Here is a 21451-nt window from a genome sequence, read left to right on the forward strand (position 1 = left end):
TGAAATGAATTTATACTTGATACGATCTCCTACACTTTGTCAGACACTGAACCAATATTTTCATCACATACATGCACACATAAAGATGCACCAGTTTGTCAGAAACTGAACCACGAGTTCATTTTGTAGAGTTAATATATGAGTGTATTATAATGTATCTTTTCAAAAGTATAAGTAATCGAATTGCCATATTTGTCACACAAGCACAAACACCCACAGAATAAAAGTTATTAATCACGACATTATTCATCAGCTCATAACAAAAACAGCAGTGCAGAAACATGGATAACTAAAACAAGATGCACAAGTTCAAAGAAGCTTCTTATTAGCATAGATAGCCGCAGGTATCAACCAAACCTCATCAATCTCCCAATTTCTCATTCTTGGACAACTCCGATGAGGGTCAGCAACATCTTCTCATAGTCACCATGGGTGTCCTTGGCGATGGCTTTGTCGAGGGGCACGCTGCTCCGTTTCTCGTACAGTTCCTTGATGGTCTTCATGTCCACCTCGGCCCTTGTCACGACGACCCTGGTCAGGGCCCACTCGTCCGTCCCTAGCTTGTTGATTGCAAGGCGGAGCACCTTCTCAAAGTACTTCTCGGGAAAGACTAAACACTTCACAGTGGCCCTCAAGAGTGCGAGGAACTCGTCTTTGGGGTCAGCTTTCAGATCCTGGCAAGACACAGACAACCTCAAGATCACACACGCACACTATTATAGTCTTGCATTATATAACTAGGAAATGAAGATACATTGTTCACGTCGTTGCCAAAGTCGTTCTTGTATTGGTTGAGCGTTGCGTTGATCTGTGCCTTGCTCCTCGTGGTCAGGATTCTGATGATGTCGTCACAGCTGTACTCCTTTGCAGCGATCTTCTGGTGCAGGATCTTGGCTTCCGATTTAGCAAGACGGAGGTCCACCTCGTCTCCACAGTAACGGTATGTACTCACTAAGGGCACCAAGAGCTGAAAATGTTCAGCCGAACCATATATCCACATCTTTAGTCAATATGACAACTTCATCACTGAATTATGAGAATGATCAGTTCTGTAGATTTCACCTTGCGGAAGTCTCCAGTCGTGTGATAAGCAACATCCTCCTCAAGAGATTTCTTGAAACGAGCATGGTAGGCTTCCTTTGCAAGATTCAACTGCTTGGGCGACCTCGTGCAAGCAATCTCCACGAGGACTTGATTGCTCGCTGTCCACTTCTTTGTGGCTTCGTTAGCTAGGTAGGCATCACGCTCTGGAGGATCCAGTACCGACACCAACACAACTCTCTGGACTCGAGCAACGAGAAAATAGATTTAGATTACTCTGTTAATACACTCGATGAACCAAAATCTCTAGCAGAAATTGAAACAGAATGAAAAATGCTCGACTCAAACCTCAAAGTCACTCGAAAGTTCCTTGTCCAAGGCTTTGAGCAGATCTTCACCATAAGTCTCTGCATAACAATGTCGGATAAGCTTCCGCTGGCTGGCATTTCTACGGCCCAAAATTGATATGATCAAGGCCTCGTTGGTTCCCCATCCTACACGAACGTTTGCACAACATAAATAAAGGAAAGTTAGTGTGATAAATCAGAAATCTTCGCGCACAAACAAGAAACGAAGATAAAATATGAATGCAAAAGGAAATCAAACAAGTCGAAAAGATCAAAATAAAACCACACAACAAAACAACATTATATCTATCACATTCCTCCTTCCAATTGAGGTCTAAACAAAATTTTCATGAGGTGATCGGCCAACAACTAATCTACAAGTCGAAAGAATCAACATACGATCACACATAACAACGTTAGATCTATCACATTCTCTATTCCAATTGAGGGCAAAACATAACTTTCATCATTGATCGGCCTACAAATAATCAATACGTCGAAAAGATAAATTTACGATCACACTGAAGTGCTGAACAACGTTAGATCCATCACGACCTTCCTTCAAATTGAGGTATAAACAACAACAATCATCAACGATCATCTGCCTATAAAATCGGGCGAGGATCCATCACATCCTCTCTACCAATCGAGATCTACAAAATTCTCAACACCAATCAGCCTAAGATCGGTCAAGCATCAAATAAACTCTAATGATCTATCAATCTGTCATCAGATGCGTTTCTAAACAATTCTGGATCCAATCAACAATCATCACTGATCGCTAGCTGATCAACTCTCACATATTCATAAAAAACAACAGAAACTCATCAAAACATACATACATTTCTCAATCTAAACAGATCATCGTAGATCAAAGCTACACATCGAATTGGATTCAAGCGGGAGAGAAAAACAATCAAATGATCCGATTAAGAAATAATTAATCGCCCAATCCGAAAACAGAGAAACGCTCTGAAGGAATCAAACCTGAGAATGCCTTGTGCAGCTGCTCACAGTCTTCGGCGACAGGGGGAACTTGGGATGGAACGCATAGAGTCGACATGTGTAGAGGTTTGCTGTTTGCAGTGTCTGGACACTCAACAGAGAATATATTGTACGTATAAATTTAGATAATTAAAATTGCATTTGATTATTAGAAGATTTTGCCATAATTATGCAAATAACTGTTTTATCTTCTCTTTTTCTTCTATAATTCATTTTTCCTCAAAACCGTGTTACTTTTTATTTAGAAAAATTATACTGTATGCATTTCTTCAAAAAGAAGATTGGGATAACAGATTTAATTTGACTTAAAATATGTGAAAACTTTATTTAAAACGAAGAAGTTCTTCAAACCAAATTATATACTCCATATACGTCCTATTATAGTATGTATTTTCCGCAATCTCATCTTAGTTTATTAAACTGTACTATTTTATATACATTTATTTCATATATTCGAGATAAATTGAGTACAAAAGGATAATAGTGTCGTGTGTAATTTAACGGAAATTATTATTCTAGGTACAGCATCACATATATAAAACGTCATTGTTTTTTTTAGTAGAAACGTTATCGTAAATAAATCCATACGTTGGAGTAAAAACGAATCTTGAAAAATTATTGATCTAAAACTTCAGTTTTCAGCTCACTGAGAGCAATGTTACATGGTGCTATTTTACACATTTATAATGGTAATTGAAATTTTTACGTTTAGTTATACCTATTAGGCTACTCTATACGAATAGACAAATATACAAAAAAATATATACTAGACTCCAAATTCTTTTTATTTTTTTGAAAAATCATGAAATATTATCAATTAAAGTAGAAATATATCAAAATTTAACAAAAAATATCCCATACGGTGTATATATTTTTTCGACCTTTGTATGCCATTATGGCTCGCTTAATACCACATGAAAATTGCAATTTAATATCATAAATATTCCTGCATAAATGATAGTAAAACATATCGTTTCAATGCATTTATTTCTATACACTATTTTCTAAAATGATCATACTTTTATGTTTTAACTACTAGTTTAATTAGTTGTCAATCGTTGTTACTGTTGAAATCTATTGTTAAAAATTTTCATTCGAACTAAACTAAGTTATTCAACGACTATGTTAATTATAATATCTTTGAACGTCAACTTGGATAATTTAATTATTGATGGGCTTAGCATTTTGTTAGTAGATTAATTTATGGTGAGTTTAAGTGAACATTATTAGATATTGAAAACTAAGTACTACTTAATTTGTTGTTACTTTATTATGATTTTCTTCTTATGGATAAAGTCATGATCATGATGTGATGATCTGTTTCAATATATAAATAGTCTAAGTAGGTAGGTGATTGTTGTTGGGATTAATTGGTGTGTTATTAATTTCAAACCAAGAGATTTTGGAGGGCCACTTCTATTTTCAAATTCCACGTAGCACGATGAGCTTTAGCGAACATTGTAATCACCGATAATTGCCCAATAATGACTATTTTAAAGTAGCAAAATTCTAAGTAAGAGTGACATTTCTAAATTCTAATTGAGAGATTGTTCCGAAATTATGGTTAATTATAATCGGTTAGTTATAATTTTTTGTATCAATTCAAGAAAATTGGGTATCCACAGCTTTAGATTATGGGTTTAATCGGAAAAACACTAAGTTGTATTTGGTACACAGAATTCAAGCCATGGAATTGGAATTGGGAGCTTCAATTCCAATTTTGCTGTTTGATACCAGAAAAAAGTGGATTTGGAATTGAATTATAATTCCAAAATTTTGAATTTCATGATTTAAATTCCAAAATTTTAGATAAAGAATTCCAAATCCAACATCTCAATTCCGCGGGTCAAATTAAAAACATGCGGATCCTAAGCGGGTCAAAAAAAAAAAAAAAAAAAAAAAAAAAAAAAAAAAAAAAAAAAAAAAAAACGGGTCAAACCAATTTCATTCTCCCTCTCTCGCTCGCCTCTCTCTGCGACAGAAACCCTAATCTCCCCTTCTCGGGAGCTTCCTTCGTCTCACTACAATCAATTAGGTATTATTCGGCATCGAAAATTTGTTATTCTTATCACCATCCTGTGTCGTGCTTGATTTTGTTTCAATTTTTTTAAATCTCCATTTTTGCATATCTGTCAAATGTTTGTTCAAATTGATTGTAATTGTTAGCTAGGGTTGATTGTGTTACTGTCTCGAGATTGAGGGTTCGAGGGTTTTGTTAGCTAGGATTTGATTGCCACATGCTTTGTAAGGCTAGCTAGTAATTTTACTTATTCCCAGAATTAGCTGAGTTGTGTCACGCAGATAGAAAATAGAAAATAGAAAATAGAAAGTTGATTTCTTGAACATTTTGATCTTTGTGGATCCATTTGTGGCTGTTATCAGCCGTCACTTTCCCAATCAAATTGAACATTATTTATTTACTACTAGTGAAATAGTTAAGCCATATATGAGTTGGTTAATCATCGAATCATACCCTTCATCATAATTGTATGTATCATGTGATATTTTGAAGAAGAGGTTAGTCTTCAGCCCTTGATACTCTTCCCCATCTCAACACCAGAAGCTGCAAAATTACCAAAGCCATCTTCACAAACCAATGTCCTAATCCAACAAAATTCATTACCTTTTTTGCTAAAGCTTTCTTTTGGTTTTATAGAGGTGAGAGCAGCAATTACCAACAAAGCTAATAATAAGGTATGGTTCTACATTATTCAAGTATTATTGTCATCCCTTTGCTATTTCTAGAGGTTTTTTGGTAGCACTCTTGCCAAACTTTATTTTGAAATGGTTAAAAAGCAGTACCTATTGTTCTGTTATTGTCATACTTTGCTGCTTTTTTTCTTTGCAAAAAATGTGTTTAAGTTTACATTACTAGATTATATCTAAAGTGAATCTGATTGGTGTGGTGGTCTTCATTTGGGAGTCTTTAATGGTGATTTATTTACATATATCATTTGTGATTTTTGAACAATAAGATAAGAGTTTTCAGTTATAACTTAATTTGTAGCAGCTGATTCTCCCTACTTACATATAATGATTCTGTTTTTCACTCTTTATCACATAACACATTTATATAGTTGGAGTGAAGCTTCATTTTTTAGTTGCAATGGTTGTTCAATTTGATATATGACTTTACTTATAAATTTTTATTACCTTTTAGCCTTAGTATATGGATATCCATATGTCTGGGTCAGATGAAGAAAGTGACGATGATAGTTATTTCAATAAGATATTCATTACTCATCAAGGTGATGATCATGAAGAGGAAGAGAGTCAACCACATATGATTGATGTTTCTCATAATGGGATGGAAGAGACTCAACACTCGATCGAATTACAATTGTTCAACCGTTCAAGTTACAAATGAGTGGACTAGATTTAAGGATACTCTAGTTGAAGCTATGTTTCTCCATTATCAAAATAGGCGTAGCTTTTAGGATCGTTCTTATGAAACTATTGTAATCACTTGTTACTTATGGTTTGCTTCTTGTTTTGTTACTCATTATTATCACCATTTATATCTATGTATTGTTTTTCCTTGTTTTATGCAAGTTAGTTTTTTGTGTTGTGATTATTTTTGTGTATGTGAAGATTCTTGTAGTTTTTTTGTGTTGTGATTATTGTCGTTTGTCACAATTTTTTCACAACCTTTCTCATCCCCATATTACATTGATTTTAGATGTCTTACTGGAATATTTTAATCAACGGATAAGAATATTTTTACTATTTATTCAACTTATATCATAAGATAATTATTTTAAAATGATGATAGCTAATTACAAATCAATATTGATTATTTGAGATGCTAAATAAAGTAGTATTTGAAATTATAATCTACAATTCTATATTAATTTTTTAATTATACCAAACAAAAGAATTTGGATTTGAATTGCAATTCTATATCAATTCTTTAATTATGCCAAACAAAGAATTTGGAATTGAATCAATTCCATCCAATTCAATTCTACAGAATTCCAATTCAATTCAATTCCAATTTCGTGTACTAAACGAAGCCTAAATATAATTTCATTTAAACGATGTTTGTTTTTGCAAGCACTGTATAAATTTTGTGTCATTTTGACATTGTTTTTTGTTTCGGCAATTTTAGCGTCACAGACGTTGCCTACATCTCCAACTCGAGCCGCATTACTTGGTGTTGATCTATTAGAGCATCCCCAACCCCATCCTCAATTCAGACCCCAAGTCCCCTCCACGTCATCATTCTCCTAAATTTGAGTTCCAGGCCACAACTGTTGTAACCCTGCAGGTCCTATCCTGGGCCACAACTATTAAATTGCACTATTCACAATTTCAACATATTTTATACATGAAATAAAAAAATGTCTAACAATTAAAATTGGAAAAATTCATTATTCAGTCGAAAAAAGAAAATTACAAATCTTTTTTACAAATCCTAGAAAAAAAATTTATTAAGACCTAGAATAAAAATTACAAGTCCTAGAAAAATTATTGAAATAATTTAGAGGATAGAAATGGAGAAATTTGTAGAAGAATGTTGAAGAAATTGGTATAAATAGGCAAAAAAAATCAAAAATAAAAAATAAAAAAATAAAAAATTTGGGGTATGTGGCCCGTCCCGTCGTGCGTAACCTTGAGCCGGGCCGGACCCCGGGAGCGGCCCAAGGGATGCAACTGCAGCCTTGGGACCAGCCCAGGCCGTGACTCTCCTCCGTCTAACCCTGATCCCGGGCCGGGACTCGCGATTTGCGGCCCGGCTAGCGTTGGAGATGCCCTTAGCCTTGCTGTTTATTGTTCCGTTATTGGAACATTTTAATACAGTCCAACATAATCGGCTAAAGATTGTGTATATATATATATATATATATATATATATTTAATTCTTTATGATTATTTATTGATTGGCCCGATTACATAATCTACTAAGTTAATGCTCCATTTTATTAACTGAGTAGTGATATAGAGAAACCACTACTTAAATGCATAACTAGAGAACACGAATTAATTCACTATAAAAGTGATTTCGTTCACTATAAGAGTGATTTAGTTTACTACACGAAGGATTGAATCAAAACGCCATTATAGTGAACTAAATCCATGACGGAGTAAATATTTCACTATAAAGGTATTTTGGTTCATTCCTTGTTTTAAAATTCATATTGTGAACTAAAACGCTCATATAGTAAGCTAGATTGTTTTGATTTAATGGCTGAAATTTGTTATTTAGTTATACACTTAATATTAGTTATACTTATAAGGACTATCATATAGATACTACTTTTAATTAATGGTGATTCGAAGTGATGGTGTCGAAGACTCTAAGGTTAGGTTTGAGACTCGCCCAACCCAAACATTTTTGTTTGTTTTCCCAATTACCGAGAAAATGAAAGTATTTAAGCCGTTTAAATATCAAACAGCGCCCAATATTTTCCCTCGCTAGTCGCTTCTTCACTTCAAAACTTGAGAAGAGAGTAAAGATGGAGAAGATCGGCGAGGATCTGCAAACGGAGAAGCTTAAATCGCAGATCGACGAGGATCTGCAAACGGAGAAGCTGAAGATGCAGACTGCAATTCGTTGCGCGAAAGCTGCGATCCTTCTGTCTTCCCTCAAAAACGCCACAAAAGCTTTAACCACCGATGTTCCCCAACTCCAGGTCTATTTCCTCTCTCACACACACAACGATGTTTTAATGAATGCAATTCGATTTATGAGTATTCTTCTGATTCAAAATCGATTGAGATTCATTTTCAAAACACGATAGCTGTTGATATATGAATCTAGTCTGTTTGTGTTTGAATTTGATGCGAAATGTGTTAAATCTCACACCGGACTGAAAATAGGAGCTGATTGAGAATTATTGATTTCAGCACGAATCGAGGATCGAGAAGTTGATGATCGATTTGGTGAAGGAGAAACAGAAGCTGAAGAATTTAAGGCATTCGATCGGAATTTTAATCCTCTTTTACTTCTTAGTTCTGTTCATCTATCCCATCTTCCTCAAATTTCTTTGACCTTTTGCGTCCTGAAATGGCTATGCTTCACGCGATTTTTGCACAATGTCATTACTAATTCTCGATTTATGAAGATTTATTGATTTCGAAGGAATGAAGATCACCGTTCAATTTTGTGTGTTTTTCGTGCCATTCTCTTTCTCTGCTTCCTTCGATTACTGCTGCAATATTTTTGGGCTCTATTCAGGCCCAAAACGTTTCTCTTATGGTTCCCGATCCATTTAACATCAAAAAATACAATAAAATATGAATTCACACTCAAATAATGATTTAGAGTGAAAAAAAATACAATTATGAATTTTATATGCCGAAAAATGTTACTTTTTGATAAATAAAATATAATGTAAAATTTAAGTATAAAGTAAAATATTATTAATCGTTGTCTGAACAGAAATATCTTATTGTTTCATTATAGTTGACTCACTTTTTTTTAAAATAATGTATTAAATTTCTCTTATTTTATTCTCTCAATCTTTTAAACTTTTTACTACTCCAAATAATTATTACTACTACTTCTTCACTTAACTCACTAAAAATAATTTTCTAATATTTTTGTACCTAAAATAAATGATTAAGTTATATAGTAAATGCTGCGTATTATTTTATGATGAAACTATTAATAGTAGTACTATTTAAATGTTGTGTTATGTAACTAGTTTAATGTTTCTATTATTAACTTGGTTCAATAATTATTATTGTAAAAATTAGTGATGTCTAGAGAGTTTTAGTACCACACGCTAGCTGCACAACCTACCATACCCCCAAAAAATGGTCCATAACTAAAATTTCTATTGCTAGAAAGAATTGGTAACATCACAAAACGAATCATTTTATTCTTTGATAAAGAAGTGAATTTGAAAACAGTTCCAACAAATAAGCATCTCAATGAAATTTATCTTTATTAATTTAATATTTTTTTCAGTTTTGATATTCTAAAATTAATTTTACCAATAAGCTAAGTTTATCTAATGTTAAAACTAAATTAACTCCTAAAGCATTTTATATTTATAATTTTAAACAACGTTCAACTGCCTAATCTACGTGTGAACCCCTCACTATTAGCTCGATATTCCCAATCTCTCTCTCTCTCTCTAACACTCGAGTGCGACGGAGATGGTGGAATCCGGCGACGGAGGAGGGGAATACAGCTCCGCCGATGCGGCGGCGGATTGCACGTGCGGCTCCAGCGATTGCGCCGAGTGCTGTAGGCGGAGATCGTCGAGCTCGAGCCTGCCATCATCTTCGTCGTCGTGCTCTCTGCTGAGCTTCGACTCCTATCCGGTTCAGGACTACGATAAGCTGTGGAGAGTCTACACGGCTTCCGTTAAAGGATTCGCCATCGGCGCCGGACTCAAAGGCGGACTCGCAATTTTCGCTCTGCTCACTCGCCTCCGCCGCCGCCAAATGCTCCCCTCATCTAGGTAGTATTTTCGAGCTTTGCTCTGTTAATTGATTGAATTAGCTTCGCGATTTTCGGATAGATCTGAATTAGTATCCTCTCATTTAGGTCAGATTCTGCTTACACTAGTGGAGTTTGAGTTTTATTTGCCTTGTTGCATTAACGTCTATTTTCCCCAAATTAGGTTATTGTGGAAGTTCTGGAACCTGAATTAATTATTGCAATACATCTATCTTTAGGAGCCTACTAAGTTATAATGTTCGTGTGAAATCAATTGTATAAAGGTGGCTTAAATTTATGCATGGCACTGTTAAGGCTGATATTTGAAGAAATTCTAGATTTCCTTGAAAGTTTAAAAAAAAGAGATTAAAGTCTGAAGTTAAAATCTAACAAACATGATACTATATGATTGCTTGTTTGTTAGTTAGCATATGTAATGTTTCATACATGAAGTAACTGAGGAACTTACTTACTCATTAACCAACACTCTGTGAATATGAATTTTCTTTTCAGGAAAGTAGAAATGACTACAGCTAGTGCAGATTTAATCATTGCTTTGAAGGAGACATTAAGATACGGACTGTTTCTTGGTACATTTGCGGGAACATTTGTATCTGTGGATGAAATTGTTGCTGCTTTGGGTGGTCACAGAAGGCATGGTTTCATAAGCTTCATTACATTATGTAAATAGTTCTAGTTTATTATCCTTCATATGCCATGCTTAATATGTGTGCTAATTCAGCATCTTTGGTTGTTGGAATTTCCTATTTATTTAGGACGGCAAAGTGGAGGGCTTTGCTGGCAGGTGCAATAGCTGGGCCATCGATGCTGCTTACTGGGTTGAACACTCAACATACAAGCTTGGCAATTTACATTCTAATGCGTGCCACAGTTTTGGCTTCACGGTGTGGGATAAAAAGCAAGAGATTTGGTCGTATATGTAAGCCTCTTACATGGGCACATGGAGATATTTTCCTTATGTGCCTCTCTTCTTCCCAGATTCTGTAAGGCTCTATTTCCTACCCAAAAGTTCTGTTCCTGGTCAAGTTGTTAGTACTCTATTTGCATTTTTATATGTCCCACCTCAATCATTTTTTAAATCATTCTGGAAAACTGGGTCAAGATCAATTAGCTGCTAACACTTTGGTGTCTGTGAACGGTATATGCTGCTTATTTTGGAGTGTTAATCTGGGAACATTGACATGCAAAGTTGGTTTATTAGAATGATTGAGATTGCTAGTTAGTGTCAAAGGTGAAGAGGGTATAATGAGCACATCTTAACTATTCCAATGCAGAATTCATTGGATTCAATTTTTCTGTAAGGCCTTCGCCATTGTAATATGTAAGTTCGACCTAAAAATAAGAGCTGAGAAGTTTAAAATTGAAGTAGAAGCATGTCTGAAAAAATTTATTTAATCAAATAATTGAGTTTTAAGACATTTACAATATTTGTGACTGTGGTTAAATTATGCTTTGCTTCTAGACCTGTTTTGCATGACAATCTGAAAGACCTTTCGAGTTTTTCTTTTCATGGTGCTCCAGTTGATCTGCCATGACGATGTTGGTTCTCTGAAAAACCTAGAGGTTTTTAAAGCTGAAAATTCCACTTTGTATATTAGAAGACTTTATCCCAGGATATGATCTGATGTCCTTAATTATACAAGTTAGTTCATTTTCCTATTGATATACTAATATATGGGGTATTCTTTTTCAGGTCAGCTTACATTCTGAAGCAAGATAGTTTGCCCCAATCTTATAAATCGTTTCTGAATAAGCATGGGGCAAAGGCACCTGAAATCCTGAACGGTGTTAGAGATATTGCATGTGGTCTACCATTTACAAATTTGGATGCAATAGAGAAATACTACAAGTCCAATGGTGTTGATATCAAACTAGATCCACAAATGAAAATACCTTGCTCGGTAGGTCGAACTACCTTAATTTAGTATACACCTTTTCTAGGACCCTTTTGAATATTGGGTCCTTCAAATGCACGCTTTCCGCACACACACACATCCATTCATTTCTATAAATCTTACCAACCTAGTTTACTCTTGAAAGAAAAGTGTCCATAATCACAGGCATTCTGCAAGATTTGCTGAGAGTGTCCCCATGAAAAATGAGTTTTGCATGTTTTCATCAAAACATGGCTATACTTGATACTTCCATGCTAATACTTGTTCATTGCATCGATTTATTTGTAAGATATTTTTTTTCTTCAGATTGTCCATGGGAACCAAGCATGTGGATCACATTTCTTTTCCTTTCTTCTTCAAGCTTATAAAAGAGCAGTACCAGTTTATCTCCCAGTCTATCTGATACCCGCCCTAATTGTGCATCGTCAAGGTCTCCTGAAAAGGTTATTCTTCTTCGTTTTATTAACTTCTCTTTGATATATAATTCATTTGATGGCTAATTTAGATTCAGTCATGTTTAGGAATTTCTTCTGTCTGAGTGCTTGTTTGCTCAAGTAGTCCCCAATAATGAAAAACATGCATGCTCTTCGATCTTAAAAAACATGTAATTTATTTTATGGCTAATTTGGAATCAGTCATGTGTAGCAATATCTTCTGTTAGTACAAACCTATCCCACATCGGACATCTGAGGGAAATTGGAAGGTGTATATAATTCCTGTCCAACCCCAATTAGTCTGAAGTACAGAAGTTGAAAGCTCAGCTTAGTGCTGAGTTTGATATGAAGGATTTGGGTGTTGCGAAGAAAATTCTGGGCATGGAGTTTTCTAGAGATAGAGAAAAGAAGAAGCTTTATCTGTCACAGAAGAGCTACATTGAGAAGATTTTGTCATCTGATACTCCAAGTGCCACAAACATTCATTTGTCATCCGATCTTGCACCGAAATCCGAAGTTGAGGAGGAGTACATGTCTCGAGTCCCGTACTCTAATGCAGTAGGGAGTTTGATGTACGCCATGGTCTGTACTAGGCCAGATATAGCGCATGCTGTCAGCGTTGTTAGCAGGTTCATGGGAAATCCTGGAAAGGAGCACTGGCAGGCTGTGAAGAGAATCTTTCGTTACTTGAGAGGTACGTCTGATGTTGGTCTCATTTATGAAGGTGATACTCACTGTTTAGTGACTGGTTATTCTGATTCTGACTACGCTGGAGATGTCGATAGTAGAAGATCTATGACCGGTTATGTTTTCACTCTTAGTGGTTCTGTTGTTAGTTGGAAAACAACTTTGCAGGCTGCAGTTACTTTGTCTACTACTGAAGCAGAGTATATGGCGTTGACAGAAGCTGCTAAAAAGGGAATATGGTTGCAGAGGCTAGTTGTTGTGTTATGTGACAGTCAGAGCGCTATTTGTTTAGCCAAGGATCAAGTCCATCATGAGAGGACTAAGCATATTGATGTGAGATATCATTTTCTAAGAGATGAGAAGAGAATTGAGGTGAAGAAAGTAGGTACTGCTGATATGTTCATCAAGTCAGTCCCGCAGAGCAAGTTCCAACATTGTTTGGACTTGTTTAATGTCATGAGCTGTTAGTTGCCGTGGAGGGCAAATCTGAGGCAAGAATGGAGAAGTTTGTTTGTCTGATATTATGATGATGCGTCTGCAAGGGAGATTTCAAGTCAAGGTGGAGATTTGTTAGTATGCCTTGAATTTGTATAGGATTAGGTTTCCTAATTGGGATAGGATTATGTTTTCTAGGCCCAGTCTGTCTAATGTGTGCCTATATATATGGGAGTAGAGCACATGATCTGTATCTGAAAATCGCAGTCAATTTGTTCTCCGTTCTTGCCCGTGGGCGTAGCCAACACAACGTTGATGAACCACGTAAATTTTGTGTCTATTTACGTTCTTTTGTTTCTCGATTCACAATTGTCCTATTTGTCATAACAAACTGGTATCTAGAGCCAGGTTAGGTGGCTATGGGTCGGGCCGCGATCCATGTTTGTGTCGACTGCGTCTGTCCCGATGTGATCTGGTTTGAGGGGAGGTTTGTTATGTACAAACTTCATCCCAAATCGGGAGTTTGAGGGAAGTTGGAAGGTGTATATAATTTCTGTCCAACCCAATTAGTTTGATGCCTTTTGGGAGTGACCCAAAAACAAATCCATGCGGGCTTGACCTAAAGCAGACAATATCAAACTAATGTTTGCCGACGCCGACAATCCTGACAAGTGGTATCAGAGCCAAGTTGGCGTCGGGTCTGGTCCGATTTGCGAGACCCATGTTTGAGTGGGGCCGACGATCCGTCTGAGTCGGAACCCATTATGTGTTTCGATGTGGTCTCGGTTTGAGGGGGAGGTTTGTTAGTATAAACCTATCCCACATCGGACATCTGAGGGAAATTGGAAGGTGTATATAATTCATGTCCAACCCCAATTAGTTTGAGGCCTTTTGGGAGTGACCCAAAAACAAATCCGTGCGGGCTTGACCCAAAGCGGACAATATCAAACTAATGTTTGCCGACGCCGACAATCCTAATATCTTCTATCTGAGTGGCTGTTTGTTCAAGTAGTCCACAAGAATAGAAACATGTATGCTTTATTAATCAGATGACTAAACTGCTTGCATGAGTTTAATAAAAAATAATAAAATTAACATAGAAAATGTTTTGGTAAACCTTGCCAGTATACACATTACATGCTCTGATTTCCCAACGGACATATCATATAATGTGCCATCTTATTCTAGCCTTTGAAAATCATGTTGCCCAGAACAGCTCAACTTCAAATCCCTTTCCTGGAAATGGAGTTAACATGCTATCATTAGACTATACATAGAGACAAATTTTCATATTAGCTGAACTAACTGGATTCCTAACTATATTACTACGAACTTTGTAATACGTTGGCTACAGCCTACATTGTATAGTATTTATATTTTCAATTAGAATATGTAATTTCCTCCACTCAATATTTCTGCATGATGTATAACGAAGCTATACCTCCCTTATTACCTAGTGCACTATGTCGATCTTCTGTGTAGTTTTTAGTAACTTCTTTAATTTGTCGATCTTCTCTGTGTGTGTAAAAGCATGGATACTTTTAAAACTATTGCTGATATATCTTATGATTAAAAAATTTCCAGGCCTCACAATATTTTATGGAAAGGTATTCTTGGTACAGCCAGGTCAAGCTTGTTTCTCTCAATGTACTGTTCATCTGCTTGGTAAGGAATGAATTCATGTTGTAATTTGATGTCCACTCTTTTCAGACAAATTCCAATTTCAAATTATATAGAACTTTCCATTGGATAATCCCCTCTTTGTTTTAATTTTGTTTAATTAGTTTTGTGCTATAATTGTTGATTGTCGTGTTACGATATCTCCACTCAGGATATGGACATGCTTCCTGTTTAGGATCTTCAAGAGATGTAACATTCCCATGGTGGCAATGGGAACGGTAAATTTTCATTCGAGCAAGTACAGTTTTCAAAGTGAGAGTGAGCTTTTCTTACAGTGAGCATTTTATTTGTAACAGTTTCCAACTGGTCTAGCTCTAGCAATTGAGAAAAAGAGCAGAAGGATCGAGATATCCCTGTACTGCCTCGCACGAGCAATCGAGAGCTTCTTCACGTGCATGGCTGATGCAGGGTACTTGCCTCACTCAAAAAGATTCAAAAGAGCCGACGTCTTGATCTTTAGTATATCAACAGCAATTATCATGCACTGTTACGCCATGGAGAGAGACGTCTTCCGGTCAAAGTACCTCAACGTGCTTGACTGGGTGTTTGGCGTCCCTCTTCCGCCATATGATACAACTCCACGCAAGAAGAAGTGATGAATTGTTGTTGCAAACTGTAAGCCTCCATTTCTGGAAATTTTGTTGTAAAAAATATTTCCCCAATCTGGTGGGAGCAAAAGCTTGTCGCATACAATTGATGCTTTTTGAAGTTCAATTTAATTTTTATATCCCGCTGAACAATTTTCAGTGGGTTGATAGAATTATTTCCTCTCTTTTTTATTAATTATGTTAGGTTGATCATAAAAAAATCTTGACATATGGAAAGAGGAAAAATGCTTTTACTGATGTGTTCCTAACATCATAAAGTGCTTTAATATAGCAAGCGCAGAATTTCTGAAACAAATGAGGAAATTTTAATTGGGAACTTAACAAGTGCTTGCACAGATCTTAGATCGTAAGAATTGCTACAGCACAGTAAATATATAACTTCGAACACAGATCTGAGAAGAAGTCGAGAACAATGGGTGTGACAGGGATTGAGATTGTGTCCGGATAAGGATTATGCTATACATACAGAATTTGAGACCGATGAGCATCAACCAGAACGGATCCCGCCCATGAATGTTTTTGGGTCAGGGCAATTCCCACTGAACTGAGCTTGCGAGAAGTCAAAGCCCGGGTTCTGCAGAAAAGATTACAGTGGAAAAGCAAATGTGAGATTCAAGATTACAGTGGAGAAGCAAATGTAAGATTCTAGATGTTACAATATGCTTATATGTGTTGATGGGGAACCAAATCTTCAGAATCCAGCACAATAAGATTTTATGCAACGAGGTTCACTATGTAAAAGTTTCTATTATAGATCAGGAACTTAAGAAAAGTAGCTAGACATGATTATACAGGAAATTAGATACTAATACTCAATTGTATTAGGGGATATGGAACATACGGGTGCAATTAGTAATATGTAGTATAGTAAGGAGTACTATATTTCATGCTAGAAATATATGAAAGTTATGACCTTTAACTGAAATATTACCAAAACATACACCTTTCATCTATCAAACAATCAAAAGCTAAAACCTGGGTTGTTTTCGGTGAAGAATTAAGATGGTGTACCTCTTCTTGAAATCGTTGAAGCATGAGACGCCTCTGTTCGAGATCAGCAGCATATGGATCCAACTGGGCTTGGCCCATTATAGGTGAAGACCATGTCTGACCTTTGTCCCTCTTATGCAAGGTTATGTGCATTATATTGTCTTCTGCAAGATACCAATTTGAAAATACTGTTAAGTCGTGCACTAGGAAACAAAGCCAATCATTAGCATATAATGATATCCAAACATGTAAAGTTTACTACATTAATTTAGCATGAGAATCAACTGAACCCATTCGCCCATGCTTTTGTGCACATAGCCACATATAGCAATATGGGAAATCGCAGGGCATCCCAGAACACATTAAATTCCCCCAACATCAAGAACTATAGCTTCGTTACATCAGACAATTTTATGAGCATGTCAAAGTTTGGGCATGTACTTGTTGTCATAGGCTTCATTTCTAAGCATTGCAGAGACTTTGTCCAAATGAAAATGTTAGCATTGCATTCCATAATTGGTGGAGTCAGATTTCTCAAATTCGTAGATTCAAACTTATCCAGATTCAACTATACTTGAGCAATTAAATACTAATTACAAATTGATTTGAGTTCTTACACTTGTTCTTCCAAAGATCACTGATTTCTAGAATCTTAATCTCATGGTTTCTAATTAAAAAGATGCACAGCAAAAAGCATCTCAATAAAATTGAAGTTACTGCATAACTAACTACATATGACTTCTTCAAATGTTTCAAGATGTATTTTTGTGCAAAAAAAAAGCATTCAATCCTCAGGTCCTAAAATCTGGAAGATACTTTGTCTATGTTAACTTTGTACCACAGCACTAAAGCTATCAAGAAAAATTAATAAAGAAGCAACAAAGCTATCATACTCATCTATATTCTACGCCATGATTTCCCAGAGAGAAACGACTCATCAATGTAGACTCACGGCCTCATCTACCTAAGTGCTATCCTATAAACTTGCCCTAGAAAAAAACTAAAACAGATGCTTTCCTTTAAGTTAAAAACAACAGGGCACAAGAACATACCAAGAGTCCAAAAGGAACAGTCCGTCTTCACCGGGAAGGCAAGGTCGTGCTGCAATTCATCAATGAAAGAAACAAGACAAAATCACTTAATACAGCTAACAAGTCACAGAAAGAAATGGGACAAATTTTCCAAGAAAAAGGCACAAAACCATACATTAAGGTAGGGCGGATTCCCTTTGATCCCAACTTCAACATGCTTGGAATCAATTTTGCAGTGAAATAACTTCTTCGGAACGTTAGCTGGAAGCTCAATGTACATATTCACCTCTTCCAGCGTTTGATCCCAGTCGAACACCTTTTGCCCTAAACACCAACAATTCCATAAGTCCATTCATCATCATATCTAGATACAAAATCTACTCTTCTAGAAATGATACCATTGTGAATGTAGCTGTGGCTTTTCTCAGGAGCTAATTTCTCGGCCATTTCTTTTGTGTTTTTGATCGGATCTTCTCTCTCTCTCGTCTATACGCTGTTAGCTATGGAAATTTGATCAATCAAAATTTTCTACCTCAGCAATCCAGACAATCAATTAACAGTAAAATGCGAGCACAGTATTGAAAATTTACAGCAAATTTGGCATTAATGCGATATTATTAGTATTATTTTCAGATATGGATTTGCTCAATTTCTGAAAGGCAGCTGAAACTCAGAAAAGTTGGAGACGGATTAAGTAATTGAAATAAATCGCAACAGTTATACGAACGAACCAGAAAATTTCACGAACACCGTTGAAATTAAGCTAAAACGACGGCGGTGGCGGTGGCGGTGGCGGTAAAGCGGAATTTGGTATTGTGTGAGAGATTGGGGCTTTGAATCTTTGATTACAGAAGTTAGGATAAATTCCATTTAGACCCCATAACAATGGATCATATACATTTGACACATTTAATTATTTTGTTAATACAACGAGGCCCTAATGTTTAGTTTATAGCAAAAACACAATAAAACATTTCAAATTATTATTTTCCATCATTTATTTTAAAATTTTAATTTTGTTTACACGAAAATGATTACATTATTATTGGTGTTATTTCGTATTAATTCTATTTTGCTCTGCTTTCCGTTTCAAAACAATATTGGAAATAACACATTAAAAAATAAGTATACTAATTGTTTTTTTAAAAAAATAAATAAAGAAAATCCTCTGAAACGAACACGAACACGTTAGCTTGAGATGAAATTATAATTTAACATAAAATTATAGTGTCATGAATACAATGACAACTTGACACTAATCAATTTATTTATTGTGTGTTACGGTCATCTTTGAAATTGTGAGTCCTAATTTTTAAAACTATCATTGCGTATTTTGTTTGCTTCAATCTCTACTATTACAAATATTTAAACTTGAGGATGATACAGATCAGTGTAGACACTCTTAACACTAGTATTTAGTTTTTGTGATTGGGTTGGGCGCAGCAAACTATATACGACGCTCGCAGCCACTCCACCGAGGAGGGGAGCTATAGCATACACCCATTGATTCTTGTACACTCCAATGGCTACTGCAGGGCCTAGGCTTCTTGCCGGGTTCATCGAAGCTCCCGTTATCGACCTACGTGTAAAATTAGGTTAATTTAGTTTATAGTCTCAACTTCTAAAGAATTTCAATTTACATAATCAACTTCAAGAAATTATTTAATTATGGTAATCAACAATAACAAAATCAAATTTGCAGCTAATTCCAGGGTGTTCTTGGAACGCCAGAACTCCGAATATTATGGTATCAACATGCTTACCCTCCGATGAGAGCGTTGAGCAGCAACGCGCCCCCGATTGCAACTCCACATAGTGCGTTATTCTGTCATTCATTGAATTTTAAGGTTTAGGATTTATGAACTATGACTGAAAAATTACAAAGTAAAAAAAGTGAGTGGAAAATGTACTGCTCTGTCATCTGAAGCAACTCCGAAAATGGTGAAAATTAGTATGAAAGTGAGTATGAATTCCCACACAATGGCTTCGAGATCGGAGGTTGAAGTAGGAGAGTATTGTGTTAGCATTGGTACAAAGTTTATTTGGTGTTTAAATAGTAGTCTTAGTGTAAAAGATGCAAGTGTTGAGCCAAATAACTGAGACAACACATAGATTGGAACCTGCAAAATCGAATTTGAATTAGAAAAATATTGATGAAATTTAAATCATAAATCAGTATACTAAGTCACAAGACATCTTATAGATTTCAATCTCACTTTAAAATCCTATGTTTAGGGGATCAAGTTTCCAATATCAATTTCTCCCTTACGTGCCAATTAAAATATTGTTCTATTCGTATCACTATAGTTGACTTGTATTCGTTTTCGAGTGTTTTATTACACTTGAACATAAGTTATGGAGTAGTATATGGTAAATTACACGTAAATAATCTTGCCAAAAAAGAAATCGGTAAAGTGAAGTAGGACACTTACTTGGATGAAGGGCAATCTACAAGCCACTGCAAACGCGACAGTGACCGCAGGGTTGAAATGGGCCCCAGAGACATGGCCGACGGCGTAGATCATGGCCATCAAAGCAAGTGCAGGGATGAACGCGGCTGCCAATGCCGTTGGGTCGTCTCTGTAGACTAGAGCGGCCCCACAGCCCGCGAATACGAAAACGTACGTGCCCACAACTTCGGCTATAATCTGCATAACACAAACAAGAATCAGTCCCTTTGCAAACAACAAACTCTTGTTATAGTAGTACATAACATGGTGCTAAGAGAGGTACCTTTTGGAAGTGAGATGGGGTTAGAGGTTGATGGTGTTTTGGTGTTTGATTATGCTTAGGTGGTTGGATATCTGCTGGCATAGTGTGTGGGGAGTTAATGCTGAAAATTATGGAAGGAGAGTTGGCCATTGCTAGAGCACGATTTGGCTAAGTATAGAAATTGATGATGTTGAGTTCGATTTGCTTATTCGTTTTGGGGGTATTTATAAGTAGTGGATTGTGTTTGATAGTTTAAGGTGAATCGACATGTGGAGAGAGATGCTTTATATTGTGTTTTTTCATTTGATATTCTTGTAGTTATTGGTAAAATGTATTAAAATTATAAATTTTAGTAGAAATTTGGTATTTTTAACAAACTTAAAATGTGTTCTCATAAATCATGAACTTTTATGTAGTGTAATAAATTTTTAACGATTTGCAATTCCGGCAAAATTTGGGAGGAAATTATAAACATAAGTAACGCACAGAACGATGTCATTAACATCAGACGTCATTTCCTATATTGGCTTAATTGTCCAACTACATTCTTCGATGTGCCACGTCAAATTCAATTTAGGAAAAATCAAATCCGTGAGAAATTTTCAATAAGACATAATTTCATGATATTAAGTAATTAAATTTTAAGTTCACGAGAACCACCAAATTTTCAACTAAAATTTGTACTTTAGGAAACATATCCTCATAAGTACAATATCATTACAAATTTATTAGCAGACGCAACGGTCTTGTTTTTTATGTAGTTACATACAAAACATTTTATTAGGGAATCATAGCATGGCATCCAAGATTATACTCACATGGTAAATTTTGTTTCTTACTCTATCTAGACTCTAACATATTGTCAAGAAATCTAGTCAGTATCTTAGTCCCAAATTAGCAATATTTTCGCCGGCACAACTTAGAAAGTACAGATTGGAATATTTTGCGTCACGTTTACCATTTCTCCAATATTTGAATTACAATAATTAACTCAACAAATTGTCTTTCATCGAATGAGCCGAGCATAAAAGAATGAGATTCCAAGAATAATTAACAACTAAGCGACCTAATATTTTATTCAGTGATTGGCATCGAATGTCATATTAGTTGGTTTTAGTAAGCAATGATCATTCATATAAAAGTAGCACTATCAAATAATCGGCATTTTTGTGCAA

At 35.7% G+C, this 21451-nt stretch overlaps 5 protein-coding genes and 1 long non-coding RNA gene across 11 annotated transcripts; 3 read left to right on the plus strand and 3 right to left on the minus strand.

The window, feature by feature from the left end:
* Positions 1-208: 208 nt before the first annotated feature.
* Positions 209-2529, minus strand: LOC125219311 (annexin Gh1-like). Its single transcript, XM_048121252.1, has 5 exons — positions 2376-2529; positions 1390-1535; positions 1063-1281; positions 755-967; positions 209-674 (listed from the first exon to the last, which is right to left on the minus strand). The coding sequence occupies exons 1-5, from the start codon at positions 2449-2451 to the stop codon at positions 378-380; spliced, it is 951 nt and encodes a 316-aa protein (XP_047977209.1). The 5' UTR covers positions 2452-2529; the 3' UTR covers positions 209-377.
* Positions 2530-4279: 1750 nt separating this feature from the next.
* LOC125218850 lies at positions 4280-5939 on the plus strand. Its single transcript, XR_007176036.1, has 3 exons — positions 4280-4428; positions 5050-5087; positions 5554-5939. It is a non-coding gene; the product is annotated as an uncharacterized LOC125218850 (long non-coding RNA).
* A 1885-nt stretch (positions 5940-7824) lies between these two features.
* LOC125218793 lies at positions 7825-8450 on the plus strand. Its single transcript, XM_048120565.1, has 2 exons — positions 7825-8026; positions 8241-8450. Exons 1-2 carry the CDS (start codon positions 7850-7852, stop codon positions 8382-8384), a joined length of 321 nt encoding a protein of 106 aa, XP_047976522.1. The 5' UTR covers positions 7825-7849; the 3' UTR covers positions 8385-8450.
* Positions 8451-9436: 986 nt separating this feature from the next.
* Positions 9437-15698, plus strand: LOC125223439. 5 transcript variants are annotated; one of them, XM_048126586.1, is made up of 9 exons: positions 9437-9805; positions 10297-10437; positions 10560-10787; positions 11498-11705; positions 12006-12142; positions 12763-12827; positions 14840-14920; positions 15087-15153; positions 15232-15378. In XM_048126586.1, exons 1-9 carry the CDS (start codon positions 9498-9500, stop codon positions 15245-15247), a joined length of 1251 nt encoding a protein of 416 aa, XP_047982543.1. In that variant the 5' UTR covers positions 9437-9497; the 3' UTR covers positions 15248-15378. The 5 variants fall into 5 exon arrangements, with proteins under 5 accessions (XP_047982543.1, XP_047982541.1, XP_047982542.1 ...); XM_048126584.1 differs by lacking the exon at positions 12763-12827 and having other exon boundaries at positions 15232-15698; XM_048126585.1 differs by lacking the exons at positions 14840-14920; positions 15087-15153; positions 15232-15378 and adding an exon at positions 13038-13545.
* Positions 15699-15751: 53 nt separating this feature from the next.
* On the minus strand, positions 15752-18423 carry LOC125223299 (nudC domain-containing protein 2-like). Of its 2 annotated transcripts, none has more exons than XM_048126381.1 (6): positions 18296-18423; positions 17963-18064; positions 17740-17888; positions 17586-17634; positions 16555-16697; positions 15752-16117 (listed from the first exon to the last, which is right to left on the minus strand). In XM_048126381.1, the coding sequence occupies exons 2-6, from the start codon at positions 18009-18011 to the stop codon at positions 16031-16033; spliced, it is 477 nt and encodes a 158-aa protein (XP_047982338.1). In that variant the 5' UTR covers positions 18012-18064; positions 18296-18423; the 3' UTR covers positions 15752-16030. The 2 variants fall into 2 exon arrangements, with proteins under 2 accessions (XP_047982338.1, XP_047982339.1); XM_048126382.1 differs by having other exon boundaries at positions 17963-18057; positions 18296-18408.
* Positions 18424-18823: 400 nt separating this feature from the next.
* Positions 18824-20426, minus strand: LOC125218300 (nodulin-26-like). Its single transcript, XM_048119933.1, has 5 exons — positions 20298-20426; positions 19997-20212; positions 19475-19684; positions 19328-19389; positions 18824-19143 (listed from the first exon to the last, which is right to left on the minus strand). The coding sequence occupies exons 1-5, from the start codon at positions 20424-20426 to the stop codon at positions 18930-18932; spliced, it is 831 nt and encodes a 276-aa protein (XP_047975890.1). The 3' UTR covers positions 18824-18929.
* Between the last annotated feature and the right edge of the window lie 1025 nt (positions 20427-21451).

The sequence above is a fragment of the Salvia hispanica genome, chromosome 4, assembly GCF_023119035.1.
Source record: "Salvia hispanica cultivar TCC Black 2014 chromosome 4, UniMelb_Shisp_WGS_1.0, whole genome shotgun sequence".
In the NCBI taxonomy this organism is placed as follows: domain Eukaryota; kingdom Viridiplantae; phylum Streptophyta; class Magnoliopsida; order Lamiales; family Lamiaceae; genus Salvia; species Salvia hispanica.

Bases quoted from the DNA above. Each gene is read 5' to 3' on its own strand.
- LOC125219311 (XM_048121252.1), bottom strand. From the start codon at position 2,451: ATGTCGACTCTATGCGTTCCATCCCAAGTTCCCCCTGTCGCCGAAGAC. The intron at 968-1,062 runs GTGAAATCTACA...GAACATTTTCAG, and splicing joins CGACTGGAGACTTCCGCAAG to CTCTTGGTGCCCTTAGTGAG. The intron at 675-754 runs GTATCTTCATTT...GTGTCTTGCCAG, and splicing joins TTGGCAACGACGTGAACAAT to GATCTGAAAGCTGACCCCAA.
- LOC125218793 (XM_048120565.1), top strand. From the start codon at position 7,850: ATGGAGAAGATCGGCGAGGATCTGCAAACGGAGAAGCTTAAATCGCAG. The intron at 8,027-8,240 runs GTCTATTTCCTC...TATTGATTTCAG, and splicing joins CCGATGTTCCCCAACTCCAG to CACGAATCGAGGATCGAGAA.
- LOC125223439 (XM_048126584.1), top strand. From the start codon at position 9,498: ATGGTGGAATCCGGCGACGGAGGAGGGGAATACAGCTCCGCCGATGCG. The intron at 12,143-14,839 runs GTTATTCTTCTT...AAAAATTTCCAG, and splicing joins CGTCAAGGTCTCCTGAAAAG to GCCTCACAATATTTTATGGA. The intron at 15,154-15,231 runs GTAAATTTTCAT...TATTTGTAACAG, and splicing joins CCATGGTGGCAATGGGAACG to TTTCCAACTGGTCTAGCTCT.
- LOC125223299 (XM_048126381.1), bottom strand. From the start codon at position 18,011: ATGGCCGAGAAATTAGCTCCTGAGAAAAGCCACAGCTACATTCACAAT. The intron at 17,635-17,739 runs GTATGGTTTTGT...GATGAATTGCAG, and splicing joins GGAATCCGCCCTACCTTAAT to CACGACCTTGCCTTCCCGGT. The intron at 16,698-17,585 runs GTATGTTCTTGT...GGTATCTTGCAG, and splicing joins CTGTTCCTTTTGGACTCTTG to AAGACAATATAATGCACATA.
- LOC125218300 (XM_048119933.1), bottom strand. From the start codon at position 20,426: ATGGCCAACTCTCCTTCCATAATTTTCAGCATTAACTCCCCACACACT. The intron at 19,390-19,474 runs GTACATTTTCCA...AATGAATGACAG, and splicing joins TTGCTTCAGATGACAGAGCA to AATAACGCACTATGTGGAGT. The intron at 19,144-19,327 runs GTAAGCATGTTG...TTTTACACGTAG, and splicing joins CTCAACGCTCTCATCGGAGG to GTCGATAACGGGAGCTTCGA.